The sequence below is a fragment of the Bactrocera dorsalis genome, chromosome 5, assembly GCF_023373825.1.
Source record: "Bactrocera dorsalis isolate Fly_Bdor chromosome 5, ASM2337382v1, whole genome shotgun sequence".
NCBI classification, from domain to species: domain Eukaryota; kingdom Metazoa; phylum Arthropoda; class Insecta; order Diptera; family Tephritidae; genus Bactrocera; species Bactrocera dorsalis.
This window is the reverse complement of record NC_064307.1, coordinates 31,590,650-31,618,512: the sequence shown is the minus strand read 5'-3', so window position 1 is coordinate 31,618,512 and position 27,863 is coordinate 31,590,650. Positions and strand designations below refer to the sequence as shown.

At 37.2% G+C, this 27,863-nt stretch overlaps 1 protein-coding gene across 1 annotated transcript in view; it reads right to left on the bottom strand.

Annotated features, from left to right (window-relative positions):
* Nucleotides 1-27,863, bottom strand: part of LOC105224811 (uncharacterized) — a 58,011-nt gene that overhangs the window by 13,839 nt on the left and 16,309 nt on the right. The window contains exons 3-4 of the mRNA XM_049457909.1: nucleotides 11,459-11,651; nucleotides 7,853-7,984 (exon numbers count right to left, since the gene is read on the bottom strand). Coding sequence (XP_049313866.1) covers nucleotides 7,853-7,984; nucleotides 11,459-11,651 — 325 coding nt within the window. The remainder of the gene's footprint in view (nucleotides 1-7,852; nucleotides 7,985-11,458; nucleotides 11,652-27,863) is intronic.

The window sequence follows — 27,863 nt, the reverse complement described above, 5'->3', positions numbered from 1 at the left end:
AACTACATGATATAGCTGTCATACAAGCCGACTGAACAATATGAAGTCCTTGTATACAAACTTTTTATTTGAAGGATATGCTAGCTATTACAAATATATCGCTTTAATCTCCAAACAAACTTTCGAGATCTGAGTATATATACATATATAGTCGTCAGAAATGCAAAGCATCGTATCAACAAAAAAATGGGAAATCGCTATCACATACAATAACCAATATATAACCATTTTATAACCAAACCTCATTTTAGTGGTTTTTATTAAACCATTTTACCTTCACCACCTGTAAACTTATGAAAAGTGTTGTTTCGTTATTATGCATTTTAGGGGACGATATGTAAAGGGTGATTTTTTAAGAGCTTGATAACTTTTTTTAAAAAAAAAACGCATAAAATTTGCAAAATCTCATCGGTTCTTTATTTGAAACGTTAGATTGGTTCATGACATTTACTTTTTGAAGATAATTTCATTTAAATGTTGACCGCGGCTGCGTCTTAGGTGGTCCATTCGGAAAGTCCAATTTTGGGCAACTTTTTCGAGCATTTCGGCCGGAATAGCCCGAATTTCTTCGGAAATGTTGTCTTCCAAAGCTGGAATAGTTGCTGGCTTATTTCTGTAGACTTTAGACTTGACGTAGCCCACAAAAAATAGTCTAAAGGCGTTAAATCGCATGATCTTGGTGGCCAACTTACGGGTCCATTTCTTGAGATGAATTGTTGTCCGAAGTTTTCCCTCAAAATGGCCATAGAATCGCGAGCTGTGTGGCATGTAGCGCCATCTTGTTGAAACCACATGTCAACCAAGTTCAGTTCTTCCATTTTTGGCAACAAAAAGTTGTTAGCATCGAACGATAGCGATCGCCATTCACCGTAACGTTGCGTCCAACAGCATCTTTGAAAAAATACGGTCCAATGATTCCACCAGCGTACAAACCACACCAAACAGTGCATTTTTCGAGATGCATGGGCAGTTCTTGAACGGCTTCTGGTTGCTTTCACCCCAAATGCGGCAATTTTGCTTATTTACGTAGCCATTCAACCAGAAATGAGCCTCATCGCTGAACAAAATTTGTCGGACGTAAAGCGCGAAACACATTTCGAAACCGAACACTGATTTTGGTAATAAAATTCAATGATTTGCAAGCGTTGCTCGTTAGTAAGTCTATTCATGATGAAATGTCAAAGCATACTGAGCATCTTTCTCTTTGACACCATGTCTGAAAATCCCACGTGATCTGTCAAATACTAATGCATGAAAATCCTAACCTCAAAAAAATCACCGTTAGATGACATACAGTCTGAATGATCAAAAGCAACATTTTTCTATTCATAAAGGGTATAATAGCATCGGTGCACTTAAGTTAACGTTTTTTCTTGTTTTAAAAATGTATAAATTAAAATATATATATTTTTAATAAATTAATTCTAACATTTTTGTATTTTAGTATACATATGTATTTCCTACCAGAGCCATTCACTGTAAAACGAGAAATGCAATCAATTGTAATTTCTATTTCATTCGAAAACAAATCAAATGAATGAATCAGTCAGTAGTCACATCATTCACAAAGTTAATTAGTGGGAATTAAAAGCTCAAAAGCGGCAACAGCGATTGTTGCCACGAGTGTAGCAACAGCAGCATCAGCGACAGCAGCACAACAACGGTAGAAAATAAAGAGAAAATGCAAAAACTGTAATTGCCACAAATAGAAAGTGGAAGTTGGTACCATTTGAGCCGTTGACTGTCATCTGATTACAGCAACAATTGGCGTAGAAGAAATTACACGCTAAATTGAGATTGGAAAAGCAGGTACACGGCAAGCAGACATGAGAAGCACATACATATGTACATACAGAAATGTATGTGATATATATTTTATATAAATAAATACTATAAGATTCGCATTCGCAGACAGCGCGTTAATGGCGTTGAAATCACACTTAACGGAAACATACTTTTTTTTGTGGAAGCGCACATATATTTTTAGGAGGGGCTCCAAGCACATGCATACTTCTATTTGAATGTGGAAAGGTATGTCGACATTCACAGCAAAGGCAATTCTTGTAGACTGTATGCATGTCCAAGCAGTGGCCAAATGACCAACATTAGAACGGTCGAATGTACAGATATACAAATGTATTTGCGATTGCTGCTAAGTGATAGCCACAGCTGGCGCCAGCTCGAACCAGGTTCGATAATTTAACTTGCGCCGAAACTTACAGTCTATACACTGTTATTTAAGGTACATGCGCTTCCTGGAAATGAGCCAGCATATGCTTGCTGATTTTTTCATTATCGATAGCTAAGTCTTACAATGCGCATGTGCTATTCTTACTGCTTATACATAACTACATGCTGCTGTTGCTGCTGCTTCACATGACAGCTACAGTTGTATTTAACTTTGCTTCTTGGCGTTATGCATTTCTCTTTTTTAATTTGATAAAAACTTTCTCCATTTTGCAAGTGACAGCACTGCAGCTAAGTCGGCAGCCGCAGCTGGGCTCTATGGTGCAGAAGTGCTACGTTAGCACATGTACCATATATGGCATGGTGGCGCTTACGATCAGCCTCTTTTGTTGTCAAATGACGATCAATTGTGCTTTACAAGAATCGAATAAACAATAAATAATTAAATAGGGTGCATGAAAGGTGTGTCTGTTCTATCTATTAAGCTTTGCAATAGTGATGGGAAAAGGTTGCTGCAAAAATTTCTGGCTCGGAATTGTTCACTCCTGGTTCTAACAAATGGAAAGGGGGTACTAAATACAATCTTATTATTGTGTTATAAACTTATCTACAATGTTGCTGACGATTACAGGTTACTATATGTAGCAACGATTAGGTTGTTTATGAAAGCAACGACGCCTTGCCAAAGTCAATTGTAGGGGTAATTTTGTCAGCAAGAAAATATTTCGGTTCTCGTTTTATGAAGCACAAAAGAGCATGTTCTTAAAAGCAATGTCTTTAGAGATTATTAATTAATAATACAGTTTTCTTCAAAAACTTATAGTTGCAGTGGCGTAGCTACAACTTCGGGCGCCCGGGGCCAAGGATATTCTGCCGCCCCCTTTATCCACCTACCTACAAGTTTCATGAGGTTTTAGGAACTAGAAGCCACGCAAATACGGTTTTTGAGGAAATTGATAGTAAATTTACAAGATATCTTATTAAAAGCCATAGAAAAATCCCATTTTCGCCCTATATCTTGTACACTTTTGACACAATTTGCAGGAATCGGAGTTTTTAAATACCATTTTTAAAAATTTGGAGAAATAAACGTATTTGTTACATTGAAAGCATACGGTGACTGTGGGAGTGACACGACGCGACGGCGGAGTAAAAATAAAGATGCTGTTCCGATCAAAGCTAGAAAAGTGCATCTTTAAGTTCTACCACTATTTTTAAGAAAGATATAAGCCAAAAAATATAAGACAAATTCAAAGGTTGAAGAGATTTCGAGTAAAAATTAATATTTTTCATTGTTATTCAGATTATTACATTGTGAGTGTACAACTCTTTATCTTTTAAAATAAATTTTGTAAAAAAATTTGTTGAACTATTTTTCTAAATATTAAAAATCAGCGAAGATCGTTTTGCCGCCACCAAGACGTTGCGTTCGGGTCGACGGCCCCCTTCGGCCCCCCTAGCTACGCAACTGATACGTTGAATTTATCGAAAACGTTCTCTTTAGTATTAAATGTTTCAAGAATCAAATATTCTTTCAGCTTTCTTATGATCCCTACATTAAGTTTAACCAGTTTACAAAGAGAAACGTCTGTGTAAAATTGAAGTAGACGGAAAAACATCAGATTTGTAACTAGTAAACGAATAGTAGTTTCTAAAGGATTATTTTATTTGGCCAATCGGCTTACCACTGATAATTTTTTTTTTTAATATTTTGTTTGAGACTTACATTGTGACATACAGTACCCCGAAATTGTAACTTAAATTCCTCGTGTAAATGATGTTCCAAAAAAATGTATTTTGCTTAGTTGATAGGACTGTTCTTAATTACTATGCCAAATATAAGCGCGGTCTGTCAACCAGTTTGTTTACAGCAGCTGCTTAAGTCGATACACCGCAGTAGTATTTTGCGATTTTTGCAAGAGATAAAAATATCAAACAAAGAATTTGTCTCAAATTTATCATTGCGAATGTTGTAAAAGGCTTACGGTGATTTTGTTTTATCAAAAACACAAGCCTACGAGTGGTACAAAGCCGCCAAAGACGGTGGAGATATCGTTGAAAATATGCCTCGGTTTGGATGATCTTCAACCTCTTCAACTTATTAGTATTAGCACGTGTGGCACGAGAGCTCGACATCTCTAGCGAGTCCGTTCGAACGAATTTGCTTCTTCTGTTTACATTATACAAGGTAATCATTGGAATGGAGGGGAAACAACAAGCCGAATGCAAAAACTGCTCAAAAATCAAGCTGATGCTCATTGTTTTTTTCTATATTCGTGGTTTGGCATATCTAAATTTCTCCCGAAGGGAAAGACGGTAAATAAGGAGTTATATTTGGCCGTATTGAGACCTTTACGAGAAAACGGCGTCGAAAGCGGCTGGAATTGTGGGAAAAGAATTCATGGAATTTCATTCAAGAACCACGATTGTGGCCGAAGTTAAAGCTAAAAATGCAATGATTACCATCGATAACACCAGCTATAGCTCGGTGTGATTTTTTCTTGCTCCCCAAACCTAAATTGCCGCTCCGTGGAACCCGTTTTCAGTCGATCGAAGAGATAAAACCAAATTCGCAGAAAGAGTTGAAGGACGTCCCAAAAATGCTTTTGAAAGGAGTTAAACTATTTTTGCAGACTAATTAAATCGCTATTTTATTTTCTCTGCTCTCTAACTCTATCTCGACTTCAGCTGGGGAGCAAGCTTAGCACAACAACCTTAATGTGTTCTAATTGTGCCTGGTAGTCACTATCGTCTTCCGTCTAGATGCTACCAATGGGAAACGAAAACATTGAAATAAAGGTGTAAGATTTGCTGATTTACGTGTAAGATATTGCCTTCGCAAGACATTCAAGAAACCGTAATTTTCATGATTTGTAATCCGATTAGATCGTTGAGGCAATTGGTTGGCGCCGCAGTCTACATGCTACTACAACGAACGCCTTTGCGGAGATACGAAAGTACATTAGCACGTAGGCGCTCACTGACCATGTAGGACAAATATTCTATTAAGTATAAACTGATTGACATTTTTTAACAAATTATTTCAGTATAACAGCTAGCATTATCCCTTTATATGATAAGTAATACATTTTATATCAGAATAAATCAGATCTGAGGAGCATTAATAAAGTATTAAAATTTGCCCTGCAAAAATTCATTAAAAAGAACAGTCAACTTTGGTGTTTGACAAACATTTATCAATGTTTGTAAGCAACTTTTTATCCTAGCAGCGAGTGTGTATGAAATATTGGAACACGTGTTATTCTACAATTCATGTCCAACTTAAAAAAAGTCAAATATGTATGACGAATAAGCGATATTTAAAAGAAAACTCAATGAAAAATATTACTTTTAATTTTGGCATAGTACTACATAAACCTTAAAACACTTTTTCAGGCTAATGTGGATTTTTAGTTCCTAATAAAATAAGAGAGATTTCCTAGAGGGATTTTTCATTTATTATTTGGCAGAGTTCGTGCGCTAACAGCTTCTTCTCAACGTAGGATGAGTATGCATATGTAGCAAGTCAAACACCTTCCAGTCCAGTTACCATTTGCTTTATAATTAAATCGCATTAGAATGATAGTGATGTGATGAGATCTCTGATGACACTTATAACATATTTCATTACGAAGTAAACAAGTAAGTGCTGTCGGAAGTCAGTGTATGTATGTATGTATGTCTGTACATATTTATGCACACGATTATCTCTGTATGTTTGCACTATCGTCAGTTTGAGTCGCGATCTACATCAATTGAAAAGTTAACACCTACTTCTGCGTCATGGATGGGTTGCATACACTTGTTGACTTAAGCTATTCATGACGTACATATGTACATAGTTACATACAAAAGTCGATGTGTACTTTTAGATCATCTATTTGCTGTAACAATCGTGACTGCAATGTTAAAACTCAATGGTACTTTGCTACTTTACTTTACTTTTGTTCATTTACTTCACAGAAATTCTTGTAATTTCTGGAAAATTTAGGTGGTAACTAATTAACCTATTACTTAAATAATTATTGTAAATAAATTTACTGCCAGACTTCATACATACCACACATACACGTTTTTTCGGCACGTTTGTGAATGTACTTTATTAGCTCTTGAGGAGCGCATGCGTGTGACACGCAACTTGTTTCCTAGCTCCCCTTTTGATCGCTCTCACACCACCGGCGAGATAATGTGCATGTATGTATGTGTAATACTAGCAGTTACAGAAGTGTCGGAAATAGCTTTGAGCGTTTGCTATGCGATAAGCAACCTTTCCAATTAAGAGGTTCGTAGGTTCGTACTTAAGAGTCATTCAGTGCATGCAATTTTAGATTGTTCTTACTTATGTATGTATATCTTAATTCAGTATATTTCAAACTAAGATTGTTTTGTTTCATCATATGTATATACGAGTAAAAACTAGAAATTTCCACATAAAATTTTAATTATTTGTTCATTGATACTTATATTTCGGTTGCTACCGATTTTTTGTGCCGCCTGCACAGTCTTTCATCTATGGTAAGGTCTTTCCATAATTTCAAGACAGAACTACCTTTTTGAGCAAACGTTATTTATAAAACCAAAACCGAATCGAAATAGAAATAAGTTCTTATATTCTATTAATTTTGATTTTCGGATGTCTGTCCGTCTGTCCATGGAAGCCATAACATGATTAAAAATTGAGATTTTTTGCATATGTACCAAATCAATGTCCAAAAACAGATACAAAGTTAAAACAATGGGCGTGGCACGCCTTCCTTATCGTAAAATACCATATCTCAACAAGTACCCGTTCAATTCGAATCTAATTCGTTATGCAATATCCCTTAGGTGTGACAAATTCTCATCTTGAAATCAATATATAGCTTTTCAAGCACCCGACTGCCGTATATGAAAATGTGGCAGGAGTGGTGAAACTCCTCATCCGGAGGGCGGTGGATGCACAGACTTATACCGGACATTCACTCGTGGATAGACAGACGACATTGGGGCCTGGTTTTCCATCTGGCCCAAATGCTTAGAGGACATGAGTGCTTTAGAAGTTACCTTTACAGATTCCACAATGACATTAGTCCGAACTGTCCGACGTGTACAGAGTATATAAAAGACTCTGAACATGTATTATATTATTGCCCTCACATTTCAAATACAAGGGAAAAACTAAAAAGTTGACTCGGTTGTAATATTACGGTCGATAATTTCATGACACTCTTGTGTCAGTCGACCCATAAATGGAAAGCTGTTAGCGAAGCGTCAGCATTCATAATGACAAATCTGAGATTTTTCAACAGATTGGGCGTCCGCAAAATAGAGGGGAGTTCAATGTACTGCCCCTCCCACGAAGTAACACATAGCCGGTGGTTCCGAAGGCTAGGTACCTTGTTAACATCCAAATTAACACAGAAACATAAATAACGATATCTTCTCAGTTTTGAATACGTTATTTATTGAAAATTAAATTTCTAGTATGAACAGATAAATTTTTGATATTTGAAAACAACATAACATTAAATTTTCTTCAAGGCACAACCAAACTGATTGTTTTAGTAATAAAATACAATAGCCAATATCTATAAATGGAGATTGCATGATTACAAGTGCAATATGAGTATATTCTAGTGAGGCTAGTTGGATTTGGTATGGTGCTTAGCAATTTCAGCGTACTTACGTCCAAGGCAGGTATGTTTGCGGAACTGCAGGAAACCCTCGACGCAACGGCAGGCGCCATCCAAGCAGCTGCTGTTTGCCACCTTCATTGTGCACTGATCGTTCAGAACGCAGTCACCACCCAGAAGTTGCGCTGCAAAGAAGAAGAAGAACAATAAATTGCATACAGATGCTTAGACAAGTTAAAAAAAAATAATAATAATAATGGTGTGTGTTACTTAGAAGAGCAAATAGCAGTGAAAAGTTAAATAAAATCGATTGTATGAAGAGAGTGCAGGGATGCAGGCCGACTTGACAGGTGAGGCAATTAAGGAGAAACACCCAAACACAGGCGCATAAACAAATATTTGTTGTGAAATATACATACAATATGTAAATATATCTATATTCTCTTCTACGCTCAAGTATGTGCATTTGTCGATATGTGTAATCGTTGAGTTAAGTGTGTTCGAAGACATTTCGAATGCAAATAGAAAATTTGGTAGTGCATGCCGAGGTGTGTTAGCAAAGCTTTCTGCTAAACGGCCGCTCACAAATGCTTGCATGTGTGGCATGTGTTGAGGCATGTTGCACGCAACACAAGAATGCGCACTGTTGGTGTGTGAAGAAAACGGCATCGGCTGCGCTGCAGCGAGCTGCGAGAAGTTCGCGGTCAGTGAGAAAGTCATATGTGTACTGCTGACAAATAGGGAAGGAATGCAGCATTCCGTGGGCAACGCTGTTGGAATAACCGAGCAAATATCGCAGCCCAACTACAGCTATACCAACAATACAAAAACAAATATTTGCGCATTCTATATGCAGTGTAATACATTGTGTTACCAGCTTAGCCATGTCTCATAGCTGCAATCATTACATTATCGTGCAAAAAATCTTGAGATTCCTATTGAAAATTTATGTAGTACATTATATTAAAGGAAATCGGTATGATAACTGTTAATAAATAAATTTGAGATTCGAGAGACTGCCTGTACGTCGCGATAAACTGGGTAAAAATTTAGACATATTGATCAAAGCTTGTAAACGTATTCCTTGGCACTCACGGAAGTTAGTTTTGTAGGCAAGCGAAATCGGACCATCGCCACATCCCCAAAAGGCAATTAATGAGAATTTACAAAGTCCTATGACTATGTTCTATAGAGTCTTTATGTGGTGGAGCGCTCTAAAAGGGACCACACTTGCAAAGAAACTCGCGAGTGGTGTGTGGTGCACTAAAGTCCATTCCAACCATGGCACTTAACGCCATCCTACACATAGTGTCCGTAGGATCGGTGTTTGACTGCGAAGGTTGCTATCAAACTCAGAAAATCTGGGTTCCTAAAAGAACACGTTAGGGAGTTATGACACCTCTCTATCAACACCAACTTCAGACTTCCTTTCTATTGCAGTGTTTTCCAAGCTGTGGTTGTATCCACAAAGATAGCAGTAGATTTGCTGGTCCGAAGTGCAGCCTTCTTCAGAGAAGTGATCATTCGCTCAGATGGCAGGGCGATACAAGTCTTGAACTCATTAACAGTGCGTTCAGTGTTGGTCAAGGAGTGCCTAACCTCGCTATCAATTGCATCGAGACTCTTTCTGATATGAGCGGTATGCTTGCCAGGTCACAGCGGAATCGAAGGAAATTGTAAAGCTGATCAGATAGCAAGGAAGAGAACCCTAGAACCGCTATCAGTAGAATGGAAGCGGCTCGAGGCTTGCGTATCCTCTTGTGTTCTACTACTAGATAGCTCTGCTTCGCGGGTACTTAGCCAGCGCTGGGCCACCTTCGGTACATGCGCTGTCACAAAATCCTTTTGGTCCCAGATCGATCGCAAGAGATCTGGTGATATCTTTGCCCTCACTAAAGTTAGACTCTTCCTAGTTGTGTAGCTTTTAACCATTGTCCTATTATTGTTGACCACGCTGTAAGGCTGAGAATCTTACCAGAAGCTGTACAGAAGACGACGAGGTGGAAACAACTCAACATTTCCTTCTTGACTGTCCAGCGTTTGGGAAACTGCGGGAATGGAAATTAAACGCCTGTGGAAATTTCTATTGACGTTTTGCTAATTTATAAGTTCGAACACAGGAGTTCTTCTTTTCAATGGGTTCACAAAGGATGTGCAATCGCATTAGGGGAATATGTGGTTACAAAATTGTTTAAAAGTTAGGTAAAAATAGATGGTAGGAATAGAAGGTAGGCCAAAATAGATGAAATCGGAAAATAATACCACCCACTCCATTTTCTTTATAATAAAATTAAGATAGATAGGAGCCGGCTTTAAAATTGGACGATGGGCATGGCACCGCCTACCTTTACCTGAAACCTCATATCTTCGGACATAATATTATCCTGATTAACCTACAGTGGATAAATGTGTGAAATCGGGTTACTATCACTCCTATAACTCCATTTTAAATTCCACCTGATTCTTTTATTTTCATCAATTTCACATTTTCTTTCTAAAATGTTCCTTAAACATATGTATTAGCCTATCCCTTTCAATAGTTCATATATTCCACTCAGAAAAATATATTGCTGCTGTCACCTCTTAGTTTCCTACATGGTGGCATTATCAATATATCGAAAGATAATGAATCCAACGATCGTTAGGTTCGCTGACAATCATCATTCATCGCAGCTGCCCGTGCAAAAAAGCGGGTCAAATATCCATGTTCAAGTAAACAAACTACGCCTTTTCTGGCATTCCGGCAACAAAACAAACCGTACAACAGCAGATAAGCAAAGCCACTCGTACGTCAGCAGATCAGCTATGTACCGGCTGCCAAAGAGCTGCAATAAAAAACAACAAACAACTGAGTGAGTGCTGCAACACAATAATCGCAGCGCACTGACAATTGCAACGATCGACAACAGCAAATGCATAGCAATGTTAATGTAAACGATGTTGCTGCAGCATATCAACATTGTTGCATGAAAATCGGGGACACACGCCATGTGTACATTATTCGCTCTTTGCTTGTTCAGCTATCAGCTAAGTTTGTTTGTTTGTCTTAGGTACACGTTCGTATTTACATACCTATACATTGTATTCTATGAATGGAGAAAAGTGCCGAACGAGCTCTTAAGTATATATCTGTAGCTACTTTTAAATATATGTACAGCACTATATGATTTACGACGACTTCTCAATGATATGAGAAATAAATGTGCTGCATTAGACCCGGCAACAGTGGTGCATTCAACAACGCCTAGGCATAGAAAGATGCAGAGCAGCATTACTAGTAGTCATTTATATGTTTATATACATACATATATACGAATATATGTGTTTGCATTTAGGAGCGTGTGCATTAGCTGGCTGATTGGCTTGCTGCTGTCAGCTGTAAGTGCATTAGATGCAAAACTCGCATAAAGTACAAGCCTAAGTATGTGGGTTTGCATAGGGAAGTATTTGATATCACATGAACTCGTTTGATATTGGTAGTTTGGTTATTTGTGTATCTGTATTTGACTATGATTGACTGTTTGACTGATTTTCTAGTTGGCATTAGAGGTCAACTATTGTCGGCCACTTAAAGCACTCGCACCCACAAGTATGTAATGTACATATGTATTCGAATACCGTAATTGTTTGCACAGCGAACCTGTTATTGCAATACTTACATGACAGACAGCTGGTACCGTTGTATTGCACATAATATGGTGCACACTCACAATAGCCGGTCGCCGAGCAGGCGCTACCCTTGATGAAGTCCGTGCAATCCATATCATGTTGACACTTGGAGCCCAAACGGGGTTCACGATGCGGTTGTGCTTGGGTGAGCAGCGCACCATTTAGCGCCACACACAGGAATATCTGTAAATAAGGAACGAAAATAGTAATCGTCAATAAGAAAAGCATATTTTTTTTTTTTAATATCTAAATATGTATAAAAATTAATTTATAAGTCTAAAGGTAATAAAGGATCTGAGTGAAAGTCAGGGAAATGGTAAATATCCTTAGCAAATCTACAGATTTAACGTTAGTATCAAAAACAAAATGAAGCTTAGTAAGTCTTTAAGACACCGAATGCACCGTGATATAATTTTTTTTCAAAATGTTCTCTTTGGCACGCGTTTGAAACAATTGTCGATTAAGGTGTTTTCAAAGCATGCATTCTGAAGGCATCAACCGCCTCTTCAGGTGTCGAAAAACGTTGACCTCCTAGTGTATTTTCTACGTACGGGAATAAAGCAAATGGGTATGGTAGTAAATGAGAGCAAGACGATATATCTCGCATTCGTGACATGACTTCCACATCACTGTTGACAAACATAACCTCGAAGTCGTAGATAATTTAGTCTGTTAACACCAACAACAACGTCAGTCTCGAAATCCAACGCCGGATAACTCTTGTCAAAAGGTGATACTTCGTAATGAGTAGGCAATTGAAAAATAGTGTCCTCTCTTGACGAACAAAGAGCAAAATCTGATAGTCACTCATTATCCCCGTCCTGCTATATGGTGCAGAGGGATGTACATGACAACATCTGATAAGTAGTAGTTACGATTTTCTACAGAAAAGTTAAGCAGAAGATATATGGTCCTTTGCGCATTCGCAACAGCAAATTCCGCAGTGAATGGAACCATGAGTTGTACAAGATATACGACGACATTGACATAGTTCAGCGAAGTCTAAGTGGTGGAAAACGCTCCAACTCTGAGAGTATTCGACGAAGTACTCGCCAAAGGAAGTAAAGAAAGCGGAAGAAAGCCACTACGTTAGAAAGACCAGGTGGTGAAAGGCCTGGCTACACTATTATAATAATAAGGAGTCATTCGCTGCCTAGTCATAGTCTACGATGTTTTCAGTCCTCAAAAAATGCATTTGTTTCAGTCGATATGTGAAAATTCGGCGGTTGGTTTTCTTGGTTTTTTGAAAGACCACTAAGAAAAAATAATGATTGTGCACCACCCAGAATTTACTGTTCTGGGTTCTTCTAGTAGTATGGTGGCGACATTTCCAGTACATACATTCGACTGCTGTTTACTTCGAGGTCATACGCGTAAATCCGCGAATACCTATTACGATATCATCGACGTGTTTTACAGCACCGATATCGTAGTTTTTAACATTTTTCTCGACCAATCATTATGATCATTTTTTGAGTAATTAACAAATTGCGTGGACCCAACGTGAACACATTTTTTTACAGTCAAATTTTCATGCAATACTGAATGTGTGCTGCTCTCACTAATGCCTTTAGTTGTCTCAATCTTACGTTAGATCATATGACGATCTTTCACTGGCCATGGATGGAACTTCATCGCCAAAATTAGAATTAAGTCTACTGATAAACTGAGGCATGGTGAAGCCTCATCCAAGGTTGTCAAAAACACTCGCGCGAAAATGTGATTTAATTGAATTTTTTGCCCAAGACGAATATTTTAAGTTACTGAAAACAAGACAAATAGCGCTCATGTATGTAAATCTTCTGAGTATGATAACTTACAAAGTCCGAAATTTGCGCTAAAATTTTGAGTTGCTATAATGCAACACTAGGGTTGCCAAGTTCCGAAATATAGCATATTAAAAAATATATAACATTTTTTTTCTACAAGACATAAATCTACAACAAATGTACTTTATTCAACTGGTAGAAGTTTTCTTCCTAAGAAGTCGCTCATCTGTCGGAACCGCCGATATCGGACAACTAGAACTTTTAGCTGTCATCCAAACTGACCGATAAAAAATTAAATAAACATCTAATATATACCCTTTTTTAAAATATGCACCTGTGAAAGGGACTATAGCTTAAAAAGGCGCAAAAAGGTGAAGAGCATATCTAATAATTTGTTAATATACAATACATATCTTATAATAGCATATGGAAGTAATATGCATATGTATGCATAAATGTTTAAACTCTCTATTAAATACGCTCCTGTCACTTCCCCACACATGTACATATCTACTCACATGTCTCCTTATGCCCGTAAGCACATATACAAGTACGTCTAAAGATTTCAATTCTCTTTCCTCAACTAAGTTTTCTCACCAAATGGTTTTATCACTGTATAATTAAAATATACCGTAATTAAATTTTGGGCGTTACAACTAACTGTATTTTAGTTAATTATGTACTTCGAACATATACCACTTTTTTCCACACATGTACTCCTATGTATGTATGTATTTACTTTGCCAGTTATTTCATGCTAGAATGACTATAATGATCGAGAACTGCAAAGTTCAGTAACATTTAGTTCCCATACGGTTATGAGATCTGAGTCAATTAAAAAAAAAATTGTATTCATATGCACATATATAAAAGTATACGTATATATTATAGCAATTTAGGTGTTATTCTACATTTGTTATGATTATGATTAATTAAATCAATACTAAGTTATGATTCGATGCTAGAAATGAAGGAATAATCGGGGGTTTCAATAGGGATAAAGACGGCAAACGACGACATATTTTTTCTCACTCTTTCGACATTTCTCTTCACTAAGATTTGCCATTTCATCATGGAGAGATATACGATCCAACACTGAGTCGAAATTATTAAAATTTACTACCGAAATTCGCAGTCAGTAGCCTCAACTCCGCTACGTCGTTTTCAAACGTTGGGTATCTCTGTGACATCGTCGAGCCAAATTTTGCGAAAAGATGTTGGCCTACATCATCCATCGCCAGAATCGTCGTATGTTCGTGAATTGGGCTGAGCAACAACTTGAAAATGATCCGGATTTTCATCGAAAAGTGATCATCAACGATGAGGCTCATTTCTGGCTGAATGGCTTCATCAATAAGAAAAATATGCGTCATTGGTCAAGCAGCAATGGACACGTCCTGAATGAGTCACCATTGCATCCCGACAAAATTACGATTTGGTGCAGTTTATGGGCCGGCGGCGTCATTGGGCCGTACTTTTTCCGCGATGATCAAGACCGGCACGTTACTTTGAATGGGAATCACTAGCGCTCAATGATAACCGAATATTTTTGGCCCGAATCGGATGATATGGACTCGGACAATAAGTGGTTCCAACAGGACGGCGCCACGTTTTTTATTGAAAACCAAGTTTGGTTCTTAAGATGAAATATTTTCACTAAGTAGATCTCAAGAAAGCAATTTGAAAGAGTCTGACCGAATCACAAAGGAATCCTGAGCTAATATCTCTGAGAAAAAACTTACTCACATATACAATATGTAACGGTACAAAAGTATTTAAGGCAGTGAACGATACTACAACCGATTTAACCAAAACTGTTCCATTTGTCGCCAATCTCACAAAATCAGAAATCGGAAGAAGCCCTGAACTCGTCTACGTGAAATCAATTTTATTTAAACACAAACAAATATGTTTGGCCTACGGCCAATGTAAATTTACTTGTTGTTATTTCTCGCGCTGAGCTACTACTGGCATATTCCCAGCATCACTCGCAGCCAGCCGCTTGTTGTTGTCGCTCATTATATATGCATTGGCTTTCGATTTTATGAATGAAACGATTTTTTTCTTGTCTTTCTGTGTTTTAAAAAGCAAATTGCCATGTGCATACCGAGAACATGTGTATGAAGCACAATAACAGCGCAAATTAACGGTAATTGGACACGCCCAAAAGCGGCAATGGCCTCAACAATAACAATAAATTTGAAGAATAAAGTCTAGAATAAACTTGGCAGCGCTGTGAGATTGCCGGCAACAACTGTGACGAAAATAACAGTCACGCCGCTGTTCTCTTCCGCTGTAGCTCGATTCTTACATGCAAGTAGGTATGGATAAACATGTGTGTGTCGCTGAAAGTTTATAGCATCTCGTGTGTCTCGATCACTACCTCTTTTAGTTGCTGTTCTATATACACATACATATAAGCTTACATATGTATGTATGTATGTATGTATGCAAGCTGTGTTCACCTCGCTTCGTTTACGCTATAATTACGTAAATTCAATCAACCCACCGACCATTCAGTTAGTCAGACAAATACATAATTTGCACGGCAGCATGAAATCTTTAAATGCGGCCATAATGAAACGAAAATCTCAAAGCTTGCGAAAAAACGCCATCGGCCAATGAACTCCTCGGAGCATTACGAGTACTTATGCACTTGCCGGTCTATTTGTGCGTATTTACATACCTACCTACCTACATATTTATGTAAGTACGACTTTATGCTTGTGGTTGTGGGTACTCTATGCACGTACGGGAATTTTAATTTACTAATTCTAAGTCGTTTGTTCGCTCCATTCAAATTACCATACCAAACTATTACAAAGTGGCAGCTAACCGGCAGCCAACTAGACCCACAAGCTGCTTCATACCTGTGTATGTAAGTATGTACGTGCTGCGCATGTGCAACACCTTAAATCGCCCGGCAGCTTTCCGACGTAATATAAAATATATATACGTATGTATGTATGTGAGTTGTGAACATAGTTAATATGTAAATCTTCATCTAGTTTTGTGTGTATGTGTACACGTACTACTTGTCTGTTCGGCTTCCCAGCGGCAAAAATCAGTTCGCCCCATAAATTCTCACGCCATACGCAGCCACCACGTCTTGGTTTCTTGACCAACAGCCGACGCAGTCAGTCAACCTGTTCGTGCTGTGTTCAAGTTGCGTAACATTTTACCGTTTGCTTGGTATTAGAAACCTGATAATCTAATTAAAGTCAGCTTAAAATGTATGCCCAGCAATTAAATTTTATTAAAATAGCATCCGGTGAGTATTGGGCGTAATACGATCAGGTAGCTATTTTTAGATCACAACAACAAGTGCAATAAATTTGATCTAGATACAACAATAAAATAATTAACAAATTATAAAAATGATAAGAAATTTTCTAGTGCTAATCTAATATTGCAGCTTTCCGTTTATACTTGCAAACATGTGGAGGACATATAAAGTAAGTTTCTTGATGAGAAAAGAACGGATACAAAATTTCTGGTCGCTATCTCGAAAACTGAGACATTAGCTGATATACATACAGACGGACAGACAGACGAATAGTCAGATAAACATGCCTAAATCGCTTATCCTTTTGGGTGTTACAACATCGTGGAAAACTTAATACACGCTGTTCAGGTAAAAAAAAAATTATCAAAAAGAAATCTGACCTTGGCAGATAATATCTTCGAAAAACCACTTGCTCTCATATTCAATATGTAACTCTACAAAAATTTTTAAGCCAGTGGACACATATTTTTGCAAGAACACTTTTGATTAAATAATAATTTTTTTCGAAAATAAACGAAAACTTACCAGAAACACATCTATTAAACCCGGGCATATTGCAGTTCAGGACTACTTATCATACTTGTACACATAAAGCTTTTTTCAGCCCACTTTGTTAGTGAATAAAACTGAGCATGTTATAGTACGAGTATGAGAGTCTATTACCTCTCAAAACATCCAACATTAGTTTTGATTCCACCAACCCACAAGCCACACCAAACCGTTGATTTTCGGGATTAAATGGCAGAACTTTGCTTGTTTATATATCTATTGAGCCAAAAATGGGTCTCAAGAGCCCACAAAGCGAAGCAATGTCGCTTGGGAAGGTCGAGCGGCTTCAGTTCTTACACAAGCTGTATTTTGCCCGCTTTCAATTTCATCGTTCCATATGTCAGTCCGAGTTGCTACAAACGGAGCCAAATCGACTCTTCACTGTCTTCGTGTACAATCTCAGCTGCTTTATTTTCTTCCCTGCGTCATTGTACTCGTATATTCGCTAGAATATTATCCAATAATGAATGATGGGTCTCAATATGGTTGATGGTGTTTCGAATAGTACGTTCAGTAGACCGATTATATTGACCATAATTTTATGCGAAGCGCGTGAAACACATTCTTTGCATAACCTGAATTGCCGTAATAAAGTTGAACGATTTGAAAACGTCGTTCAGGCGTAAGTGTTTCAATGATGAAATGCCAAACAATACTGAACAAAAATAACATGAAAGCGACTCACGCGTGATCTGCCAAAAAGGGGCCATCCATAAATTACGTCACACGAATTTAAGGACTTTTTAACTCCTCCCCCCGTCCATGTCACAAGTTGTTACATTTTGAACTCTATCAATGTCGTACGTCACACATTCTCCAATTTTATGGTAAATCAGGCACTTCATTTTCGTTCTGAATTTGGATGTCAGGAACATCTTGAAATGTGATGTCACAAAGCTTTTGACCCCCCCTGCCCCTTGTCACACTATGTCACTTCTGAATGATACCCTCCCCCCTTCAAGGTGTGACGTAATTTATGGATGGCCCCAAAGCTAATGAAAGTAGTACCTCTACTTGGATCACCCGTTATTATCAAATGGGCTATACATCTCTTTTTAAGCATAGTCCTGTATGATCTTTCTGAATATCTAAAGAAGAAACAGCTATTGCCTCGGATCGATTTCATATATTTCAAATTAACCTCTCATAAAAGCCAATATACGGCTGCTATTCTTCATTAAATTTTGAAATTTTTCCCACTGAGCTTTTTTTCATCAAACTCGGTAGAAGCAGCAAAATTCTTAAAAATTCTAAGCTTAATTTATTCATCTTAAATGCTACTTCACTACGGTATCATCTGTTTTAAGCACCTACTATCGATTTCAACGGTAGCCAGAGCTTGGCACCAGTGACTTATCTATCAAAGTTTGTAATAAATTCAAAACCAATGATTGGGCAGTTTTGAATAGCTGTGTTGTTTCTAATTAGTCTACTTTTCAGAACATTTTGTAGCGCCTTTTTGTTGTCTGAATCGCTTAATCACCTTTCCTCTTTATAAGTGTGTAGACATAAGCCGGCACATATGTAGGTTTGTAGGAGTGTGTTTCTTGTTTATATGAATCATTCGATTTTAATTAGACTATAAACGATATAGAAATTGGTTTCTAATTTATTTTATGGGCTTTTTATGAAATAAACAAATTTGAAATAGGCAACACAAATTGCCGCTCTCTATATATTTATTTGTGAATGTGCGTGTATAGATATATGTATATGCATGCACCAATTTTGTAACAATAAACAACTTTCTGCAACAATTGAAGAAAGTATTATATTTGAAAGCAACGTAATCTTGAGTCGATGAAATTTTGGAGATATTTTGAAGTAGCTTGTACGTGTCGGTCATGCTAATTGCACCATTATTCTTTCCTACATATCATATATTTGAGCTTACATACATATGTATGTATGTATGTATGTATGTGTGTAATATGTGTGGTTACCAAATCCACTTGCACCTACCGAATTCTTGTCATTGTTATTCATTTATTCGAACACAGTTGAGAGCTGTAAACTGTGAATAGTTTGACCCAATAAAGTCGGTGTTGATGAAGTTTTCTGTTTACCTAATTTTGACCACCACGCAGTCGACGCATTGGCTCTCAGTGCTGGCTTTCTTGTGTTTTCCTTTTTTATTTCTTCTCATTTCAATTTGATTACACTTGGAAATTTCGCTAACCAACCGACGCGTGGTTCTATTTAGACACTTAACTGTTAACATATTTTACTTCTTTCAAAGTCGCTCTTTACGCGCTCTACGTGCGTAATCGACTACGTTAGCGTCGTTGGCGCCAATCTTGATGGGACTTTTGACGCGATCAAATTACGTTGATTTTCACTCTCTCGTGCGAGTCACTTGGAGCAGCGAAGTTTGTGGGAAAAGACGTGAAGTGTTTGGGTAGTTAAAAGGCGGTGAGATGAGAGGGTAGACGTTTTACGCCAAAAAAAGGTAATAAAAAAAGCCTATTAAATGGATTTTTAATAGTGATTGATGCTGAAGCGGCTGGCGAGCTAAACTCGTATGTATTTAAATATATGTACTTATAGAAATGTGGATATAAATGTATATGTATATGTTTATGGTTAGTTATTTTAATTGTTGGTTAAACATTATATATTTTATTATTAGCAAGTTGAATTAATTAGGAAAAAGAAGTGAGATGTTAATATATCCCACGAAAGTTGGAGATCTCTCATTGTTCTGCAGAGTTATTATGATTATTTTACAAAGCCCTACCTACTTTTTTCTTTCATATGTTTGATGTTATAAAATAGTTATGATGATGTTGAGTGATAACTCTTTTTACTAATATTTGAAAATAGAGTAGCTAGAAATACTTAAATTTAAGAAAAAATGTTAGACTATTAAAATTACACAATAAAAAAGCCAAAGCTCATTTAGTAAAGCGTATGTGTCTGGCCTAACTTTGATATGGAAGTTCAACCGATCCAAAAATGACTTTTAATATTTCAGTTCGACAAAAATATGATTCTCAAGAAATACTGAAAAAAATCTTGTCAGCCGGTCGGCGTTTGATAATTACACCTGACAACAACCATTCGGCGGTCTGTCAATTCAACACAAGGGTGTAATGTATCGCCAAAATGCCCAGAGAAAATTTATTGAGACGGCTAATATCAGTTCAAGGGTTTGTAGAAAGTACAACAGACTGGTCAATGTACCCTTTTTGTTCAACTCTGGGCCAAAAGTCCACAAGTGTTAGCTGCTGACCAATGTTTGTTGAGCTCTCGCGGAACCCTTAGATCCAATTTGAGCATGTGTGCCTTTTCTTGAAAAGTTCGAGTTCGATATTAAACAGTCATCCTTTGAAATATAAACTCTGCTAACGTCAAATTTATTTCTTCGTTTTTTTTTTTACTTTCAAAAAAGTCAAATTAACTGTAAAATTGTGCCTAAATTAGATCCACAGGTCTTCCTCTGCTTCCACCGGCGGGTACTGAAACGACAAACCCTTAAAGCTGAAGTTTTATCTTCCATCCGGACAACGTGACCTTGCCAGCGCAGACACTGTCTCTTGATTCGCTGAAGTGTGTCAATGGCGTCGTATATCTCGTATAGCTCTTCGTTCCATCTACTGCAATACTCGCCGTTGCAAATACACAAAAGACCATAAACCCTCCGTAAACCCTTTCTCTCGAACACTCCTAAGGTCGTCTCATCAGATTATGTCATTGTCCATGCCTTTGCGCCCTATAGCAATACAGGAACGATGAGTGACTTTGTTTGTCGAGAGAAGACTTTACGTTTCAATTGTCTTCTCAGTCTAAAATAGCACCTGGTAGTTAGGTGTAAAAGGGTATAGACATGCTTCTGGGTAAGCAGTTACAGTGGTAGGGCTAAACCCAATTCCTACTCTTGCGTCCATGTCGCTCACCCTGGAAACGGGTGTAATCTTTATGTAAGATGTGGTAGTAAACCCGAGTGGAGCCTGAGAACCCAAAAGTGAAGAAGCTTCAGTGGAACCACTCCGACATATTCATTTTAAGGGTTCACTGAAATCTGATTGCAGAATCTACATATTCACCAGAGGTACGGCTGCGAGCGGACGTCGATCTTCAAACAAACGAGTCGCTATATAAATGTGTATAAAACGTTATACCACTCGCCTAGCGAGGTTGTACACTAGGTTCGGGACAGGCCACGTAGAAACCACTTCCAATGAAAAAGAAACAACAACTGATTGACACCCAGACTTTAAGTTTTCACATAGAGAGTCCATGGCTGAAGACAGTAAACAACATATATAATCGGGATATAATTTTTCTTGAAAAGTTAAGGATTATTACGGAAGAGGAAAAATAGAATTGACGGCGATCGTCCAGTTTGTATGTCCACTTTATGCTACAGTGGTAGGGTACCAACTGTTCCGACAAATGAGGAGCTCCTTTGGGGAGAAAAGAACCTGTCCAAATTTTTCGATCGATATCTTAAATACTGAAGGACTAGTTTGACGTATATACAGATGGACGGTCGGACAGATCGACTCAGCTCGTGAAGCTGATCATTTATATGTATAAATATTTTATAGGGTCTCCGACGCTTCCTTCTGGGTATTACAAACTTCATGGTAAGCTTAATATGCCCTGTTTATATACTCTGACAAGCACATTTCTGAAAATTTTCCTGCCGCCCATCTGATCTAATACCGGAATAAAAGACATATTCACATTAGAACAGTCATAAAGATTCGAAATAAAATGTGCATACCACCCAAACGAGGCAAATACAAATATAATTCAATTTACTCACAAGCCCCGCAGGCGCACACAGCAAAGCAAAAGAAAAGTAGTTGCAGTTTTTTTTTTAATACAGCAAAACATAAAGCAATCATGAGTACTCATAAGTCGTAACTAAGCATTAAACAACAACGTAAAGCAATCTGTCTGTCTAGTCGCCCATTAGTCGGCGCTTTCTGCGAGCTGTCCGCCCCCATTGCATGCATTTGACTGGAGAAAAAGTCTCGTTTCGTTTCGTCAAGTGCGGCCTTCAGCCAACTCCTAACAGGCGGCTTTGACAGCTTTTCAAACTGCACACAACAAGCACAACAACAAATCAACGCACAGACATCACTCAACGAACGGAGTTTTTGTGGCACGCAGATTGTACTAGTCGCGGCAAATGCGAGTACGAGATACGAATATGCAGATCAGCCATTTGATGCCATTGTTGAAGCTGTCTTCTAAGGTGTTGCAATTCTTTTTATAGGCAGCAATAAAAAATCAACTAGACGGCGCGAATGGTGAACAACGCAGCTAAAGGAGTTAATGCAAATTGCAACAAACATTCAATAAAACCACTCAGCAGCGCACTAACAAGCGGCATGCATTATATTGCGTGCATGTGTGTGTGTGTGTATGTGGGACTGCATTCGCATGCTAGAAAAGCGCAGGATTCTAATAAAAAAGTGTATTTAATGTACGTGTGCGCCATTGCTGGGAATGTGCATAAGCAGGAAATGCAAAAGTGAGTCTCACGATCGGCAGTAGAACAATAAAAGCTAGCCAACAAGGCGCAGCTAACTCACTTAAGTTCCTTACTTAGTTAGTTAGTTGGTTAGACAGGCAGCTAGCCTGCCCCCCAGCCTGCCAGCTTGACAGCCATGGTAGGGTAGCGCAGCAGACACAACCGCTTTTGGTGGCTATTTGGAAGCTGGCGCGCTGTCAGCTAGTTAGCTATTGTGCCACATATGCATGTATGCAGCTCGTATACACACACACTCACATACATACATACAGCCATGCAGTCAGACATAATTAAGGCACATAAAACATTTTTAAATTACTTTCGTGTTTTATGGCGCTCTTGCCCCTGCTATCTGCAGCTTCCTATGGCATTTTTGATCTTAACAACATCGCTTGTTATTTGTATGTGTGTGTTTGGGTTTATGTTTGCTTATCATCCCAAAAAAAGCGGCCACTAAATTGTTGCATGCAGCAGAATTGTAGAAACGCAAATTGAAAACAAAAGCCACACACACATACACACACGTAGTTTGGAGCGATTGAAACACATAAATGGCAGTGGTTCAAAACAGACTTCGTCTTGCATGTCTGCGTTCTAAATGACTTATAACGACTCTTGCTCGCATGCCAGTTGCAGGTTGTGGTAATATCACCAGCAGCTCAATGTATTGCTGCAACAACATCAACGCCATCACAATCATCCTTCGTGCAAGCCTGGCCTTCTAATGCATTTTGTGCATGCAAGCTACCGCAATTTGTCGGGATTTTAGCAATCTGCTCGCCATATCCGATTGCCTGTCCTTATTGCTGATTACGCGCCGTTGCGATTGCTTTTGATGATGTTGCTGCCGTTGTTGCCATTATGCGGTGCCACTCTCATTCCAAACTTACTATGCTCATTATTGAAATCTTTTTCTACATACATACATATGTACATGAATGCATTTTTTAGACTAGTCCTTAAACATAGAAAACATAAATGTTTTATAAAGAGTTTTCCTTAATCTCAACCATTTGGACGATAAATAATAGTACTACAGTACAAGTCAATAATATATTACTTTGCCGTTTGGAAAAATATAGTATAATATTTTTTGATCTTCATCTTTACTGAAAGTGAATTGAGACTTTTAACGCTAATGTAAATAAATCCCTAAATCAGACTCAAATGCTGCAAAATTCTGAGTTGACGTATTTGCTAAAAACTGCGGATTTCTCGTAACTGTTATTGGGGCAAGCCTGCCGTGAAGTGAACTTTTTAAACTCGCCTTAATACTTTCATAATATTAAATTACGTTTCTTTAAGGCGCTTTCTAATATCATTTTATATATGTGTGCTTGCCTAATTCACGTTCTACTGTGATCCTAAATAATTTCTATAAATATTCTAAAAATATTTAGCCTCTAATTGTGATTTAGAATTTGTTAAATTGACCTACATTTTGTGTGTGTGTGTCCGACAATATATCCTTCACCAGTCATGGCAAAGCTATACATTCTTTGCCATTTCCATTCCATGCTTTTAATACTGTGGGCAAAAAATAGTAAGACTTATTAATTTAAATTTCGTCGAAATATTTTTCTCTGGGCTGATAAGACCGTCAGTGAGTGACATCTGTGCCAAATGTCGCATCAAAATAATCATTAGTGCTTAGTATACTCTTATCTTTCTGAAACATATGAAGTGCATTCGGCGATTTTTACCATGAGTGAAATTATTCAATAAAGAAGTTCCACTAAATTGTGTGTGCGGAATTAAATTTCTCGAGCCGAAACGTTCAGAATGCTAGAGAAGGACTTCGATGATAATTGTTTGTAGCGAGAAAGTGTTTTCGGTTGGCACAAATAATTCAAAAGGGTTGAGAACGCGTTGATGACAAACCACGTTTAGGAGGGGCATCAACATCAATTGATAATCAACACGTCAAAATAAAGAAATTGGTGCTTGAGGAGCAACGATTAACAGACAGAGATTTTACTGGCATCGTTGAAATATCGAAAAGATGAATGAATACCATTTTGAAAGATCTTTTGGGGCTAAGAAAAGTGAAAGTTCGATTATTTCCAAAATCACTCAATTTTTTTCGAAAAACAGCTTAGCCTTAACGTCTCTGAAACAATGCTTTTTGACTACGAGTTTGTCATGAAACGTATTATTACTGGCGCTGAGTGTTCGACCCATGCTTACAACCCGGAAACAGACGATGAATCGTCGCAAAGGTGAGCCGAAGCCGAAAGAATTACGTCAAAGCGGGTCGAAAATCAATGTTATGTTGACAGTTTTCTTCGATTATTGAGGTTAGGTGTATTCCGAATTCCTTCCGACCGGCGAAATTATCAATAAGAAATACAATTTGAATGTTATGCGTCGTTTGCGCGAAGGTTTTCGCAAAAAGAAACCGGAATTATGGACCGACAACTTTGATTTTCGCAGTACGATAATACACCGTCGCATACTGAATTGATTATTCGTAAGTTGAAAGATCTGATCTGATTTTGATATGAAAATTTTCCTAGGTAACAAAAAGAATGGCTCAACGAGAATATAAAAGTGCTGAAAGAAAGGTATCCAGGTTGTTGACATCGGCATATGATTGCAGAATATTGCTGATCCTTAAAAAGACATTCTCAATTGGAAAATTATAAAGGAAAAGCTCTTAAATGACCTTTAATTAATATGTTTTTAATATTTGTCTCTCTGTTTACTTCAATGTAACCTTATTTTTCAAAACAAAAACTGGTTTTATAAATATTGTATATCCGTATATCTGTTATTTTGTTTCATGTTTTCTGATTTTTGTAATAAAAAATTAAAATAAATAAATGGGAGCAAATTTTACAATATCATTGATAGTGTCATGAATTGGAAGCACAAATATAGCCAAAATCGAACTTATATCTAGAACAACAAAGCCACTATAGTAAAGTATATCATATTTGGGAACTGATAAATTAAGGCTAACAACGAAACACTTCGATTGTTTTTTATTTAATAAAAGAGTAAGCAACAAGATTTTATACTTTTTAACAATATCTTATGTTCTCATGTTAGAAAAGTTGAAGGAGCTCAGAATCATCGGCTGATGATCGCTTTAAAATTATCTCAAGCAAGAAAAACCTATTTTAAATAAATAATATAAATTAGCCTACCGTAAGTTGATATACAAAAAATTTTGATTGAAAAATTTTGGTCGTACCACCTTTTTATTTTATAATGTAGACAATTTGGCTCTATTATCTTACCCTTTGCACCAAAAAACATGTGCGTTCTGATTCCCTTTCTGTTATTTCTGATATTTAATTTAATTTCACTAACACAAATTCTAATGAAAAATACACTTAAATATTAGCAACAGACTTAAAGCGAAAAATTACTTTAACTGTCCGTGAAAAATTGCGTTCTTAATAGCTTTACCCATACATTAACCAATTGTCGATCACCATCGCTTTCAACTTTGCAACATACAAACTCTTTACATTTAGGTTAAATCGAATTGAAACGCCAAATTAATCGGTAAATGAATTTTTAATTTATATTTGCCCCAAAAATTTTCATTCATTTTACTTCAATTGAAAAAGTTTTCGTCAAAGTACAAAACGATTAGTTCTGCCACATTAAGAACTATTTTACAAAAGCCAACTTTTTTTGCGACTAACTTTATATTCTTTTTCTTGCGAAAATGAGCATTAAAATGAAATGTGGAATATGCGTGGAGTCTTGTTTGCTTATAAAAGTTTTTTTTTTATGGAAAAGAGAATTGATATTTTGTAGCGAAATATTCTCTGAATCAATCGTTTTCAAGCTGTCAGAAACTTGAGCGCAGAATAAGACTAGTCACATTTTAATATGTTCTTGTTACATTTTACAATAAATCAATCTCCAGTCGTTCTCTAAAAATATTCCTTTTAGACTAAATAATACCTTACAGTAATAGTTCCTCCCAATTATAACCAGTGCCGGGTGTACTCTGTTTAAAGACTACGAGTACTCCCACAAATTCTTGCTGGGTAGTTATGTCAAATTCTCCTCACTTACATACATTGCTTTCATGCCAAATTATTTCGTTGTAATAATTTTTGAGGTCAACTATTTAGATTCCACTTTAATGCTTAAACGGATTTTTATACAAAAAAATTGATGTGAAAGAAAGAAAATAATAGTTTCTGTACTTACACACATTTATAAAAATATCTTTACGCGCAATCAGAAGGAGAGGAGTACACGTGAACTGCTAATGTTGCGCAGTGAGCAGCGAGTACAAAGAATTCTGCGTATTGAGAACATTTGCTTGAATAGAAATGATGTCGGCATGTTGAATGAATGAATGGGGTTTTGCCGGCCGGCAGATGAATGACTGGAGCCAAATTGCGGCTAAGAGCTGTGCTCATGCAGTGAACTTTGTGCAAATCCATTTGCTACGCTTTAGTGGATTTAAAAGCGCGTTAGACAACCAAGCGAAACAAAACCAAAAAAAAAACAAAGGTTTGAATGCGTGTGAGATAGATTAAGAGAAGTTTGCGGCGAGAAAGATGCGCGAAAATAGGCGAAGAATCGGTAAATTAAAACCGACTAATGTGCCAACTTGGCGTTAAAATGCAGTAAAAACACAATTAAATTTTGAGAACAAATAAGTGACAAGAGCCATAATGACAACACAAAATTCTGGCAGTAGGTTAAACTTATTAAATATACACATATCTGGTACAATGCTCCGCAGAAGTGCCACAAATTGCAAATACGTATTATATACATATAAATATATATACATATATATATATATATATGAGTATGCCAATTTTTTTTACTCGCGACAAAATGCGGTTGTGATCATGAACTGAATTAAATACAAATTTTCGTAGATATTTTCTTATCGAAAACTTTGTACCCGTGGAGGCGGAAAAAAACTTTTCACTCGAGAGAATTTTTCTCATATCATTCGAGCTTTAACCATGAAAATGATATATGCTTAAAAAAAATTACGACTTTTTCCGTAATCCCATAGGTAAATTTAAAACACATGCTAGTTTCGTGAAAATGCCATTCAAAGATCTTGTCGTTCGAATAAAGGTTGGCCGGCTCAGCGCCGGCAATTTTCAAGTAGCGTTCTTCAGCTTTGTTCAACAGGACTCTCCAGAAGCTCCCTATGCTTAGTTAGAAGGATTTTATGCATCCACTTTATAATTCAGACTCTGCACTAAATGATGACTGTTTTCTCCTGTCTATAGCGATTGATTTTGCTAGTAAAAAATCGGTTCAAGAGAAGGTTGTAAAAACCGACTGATTCAGTTTTTGTCACTAGGTTTTAT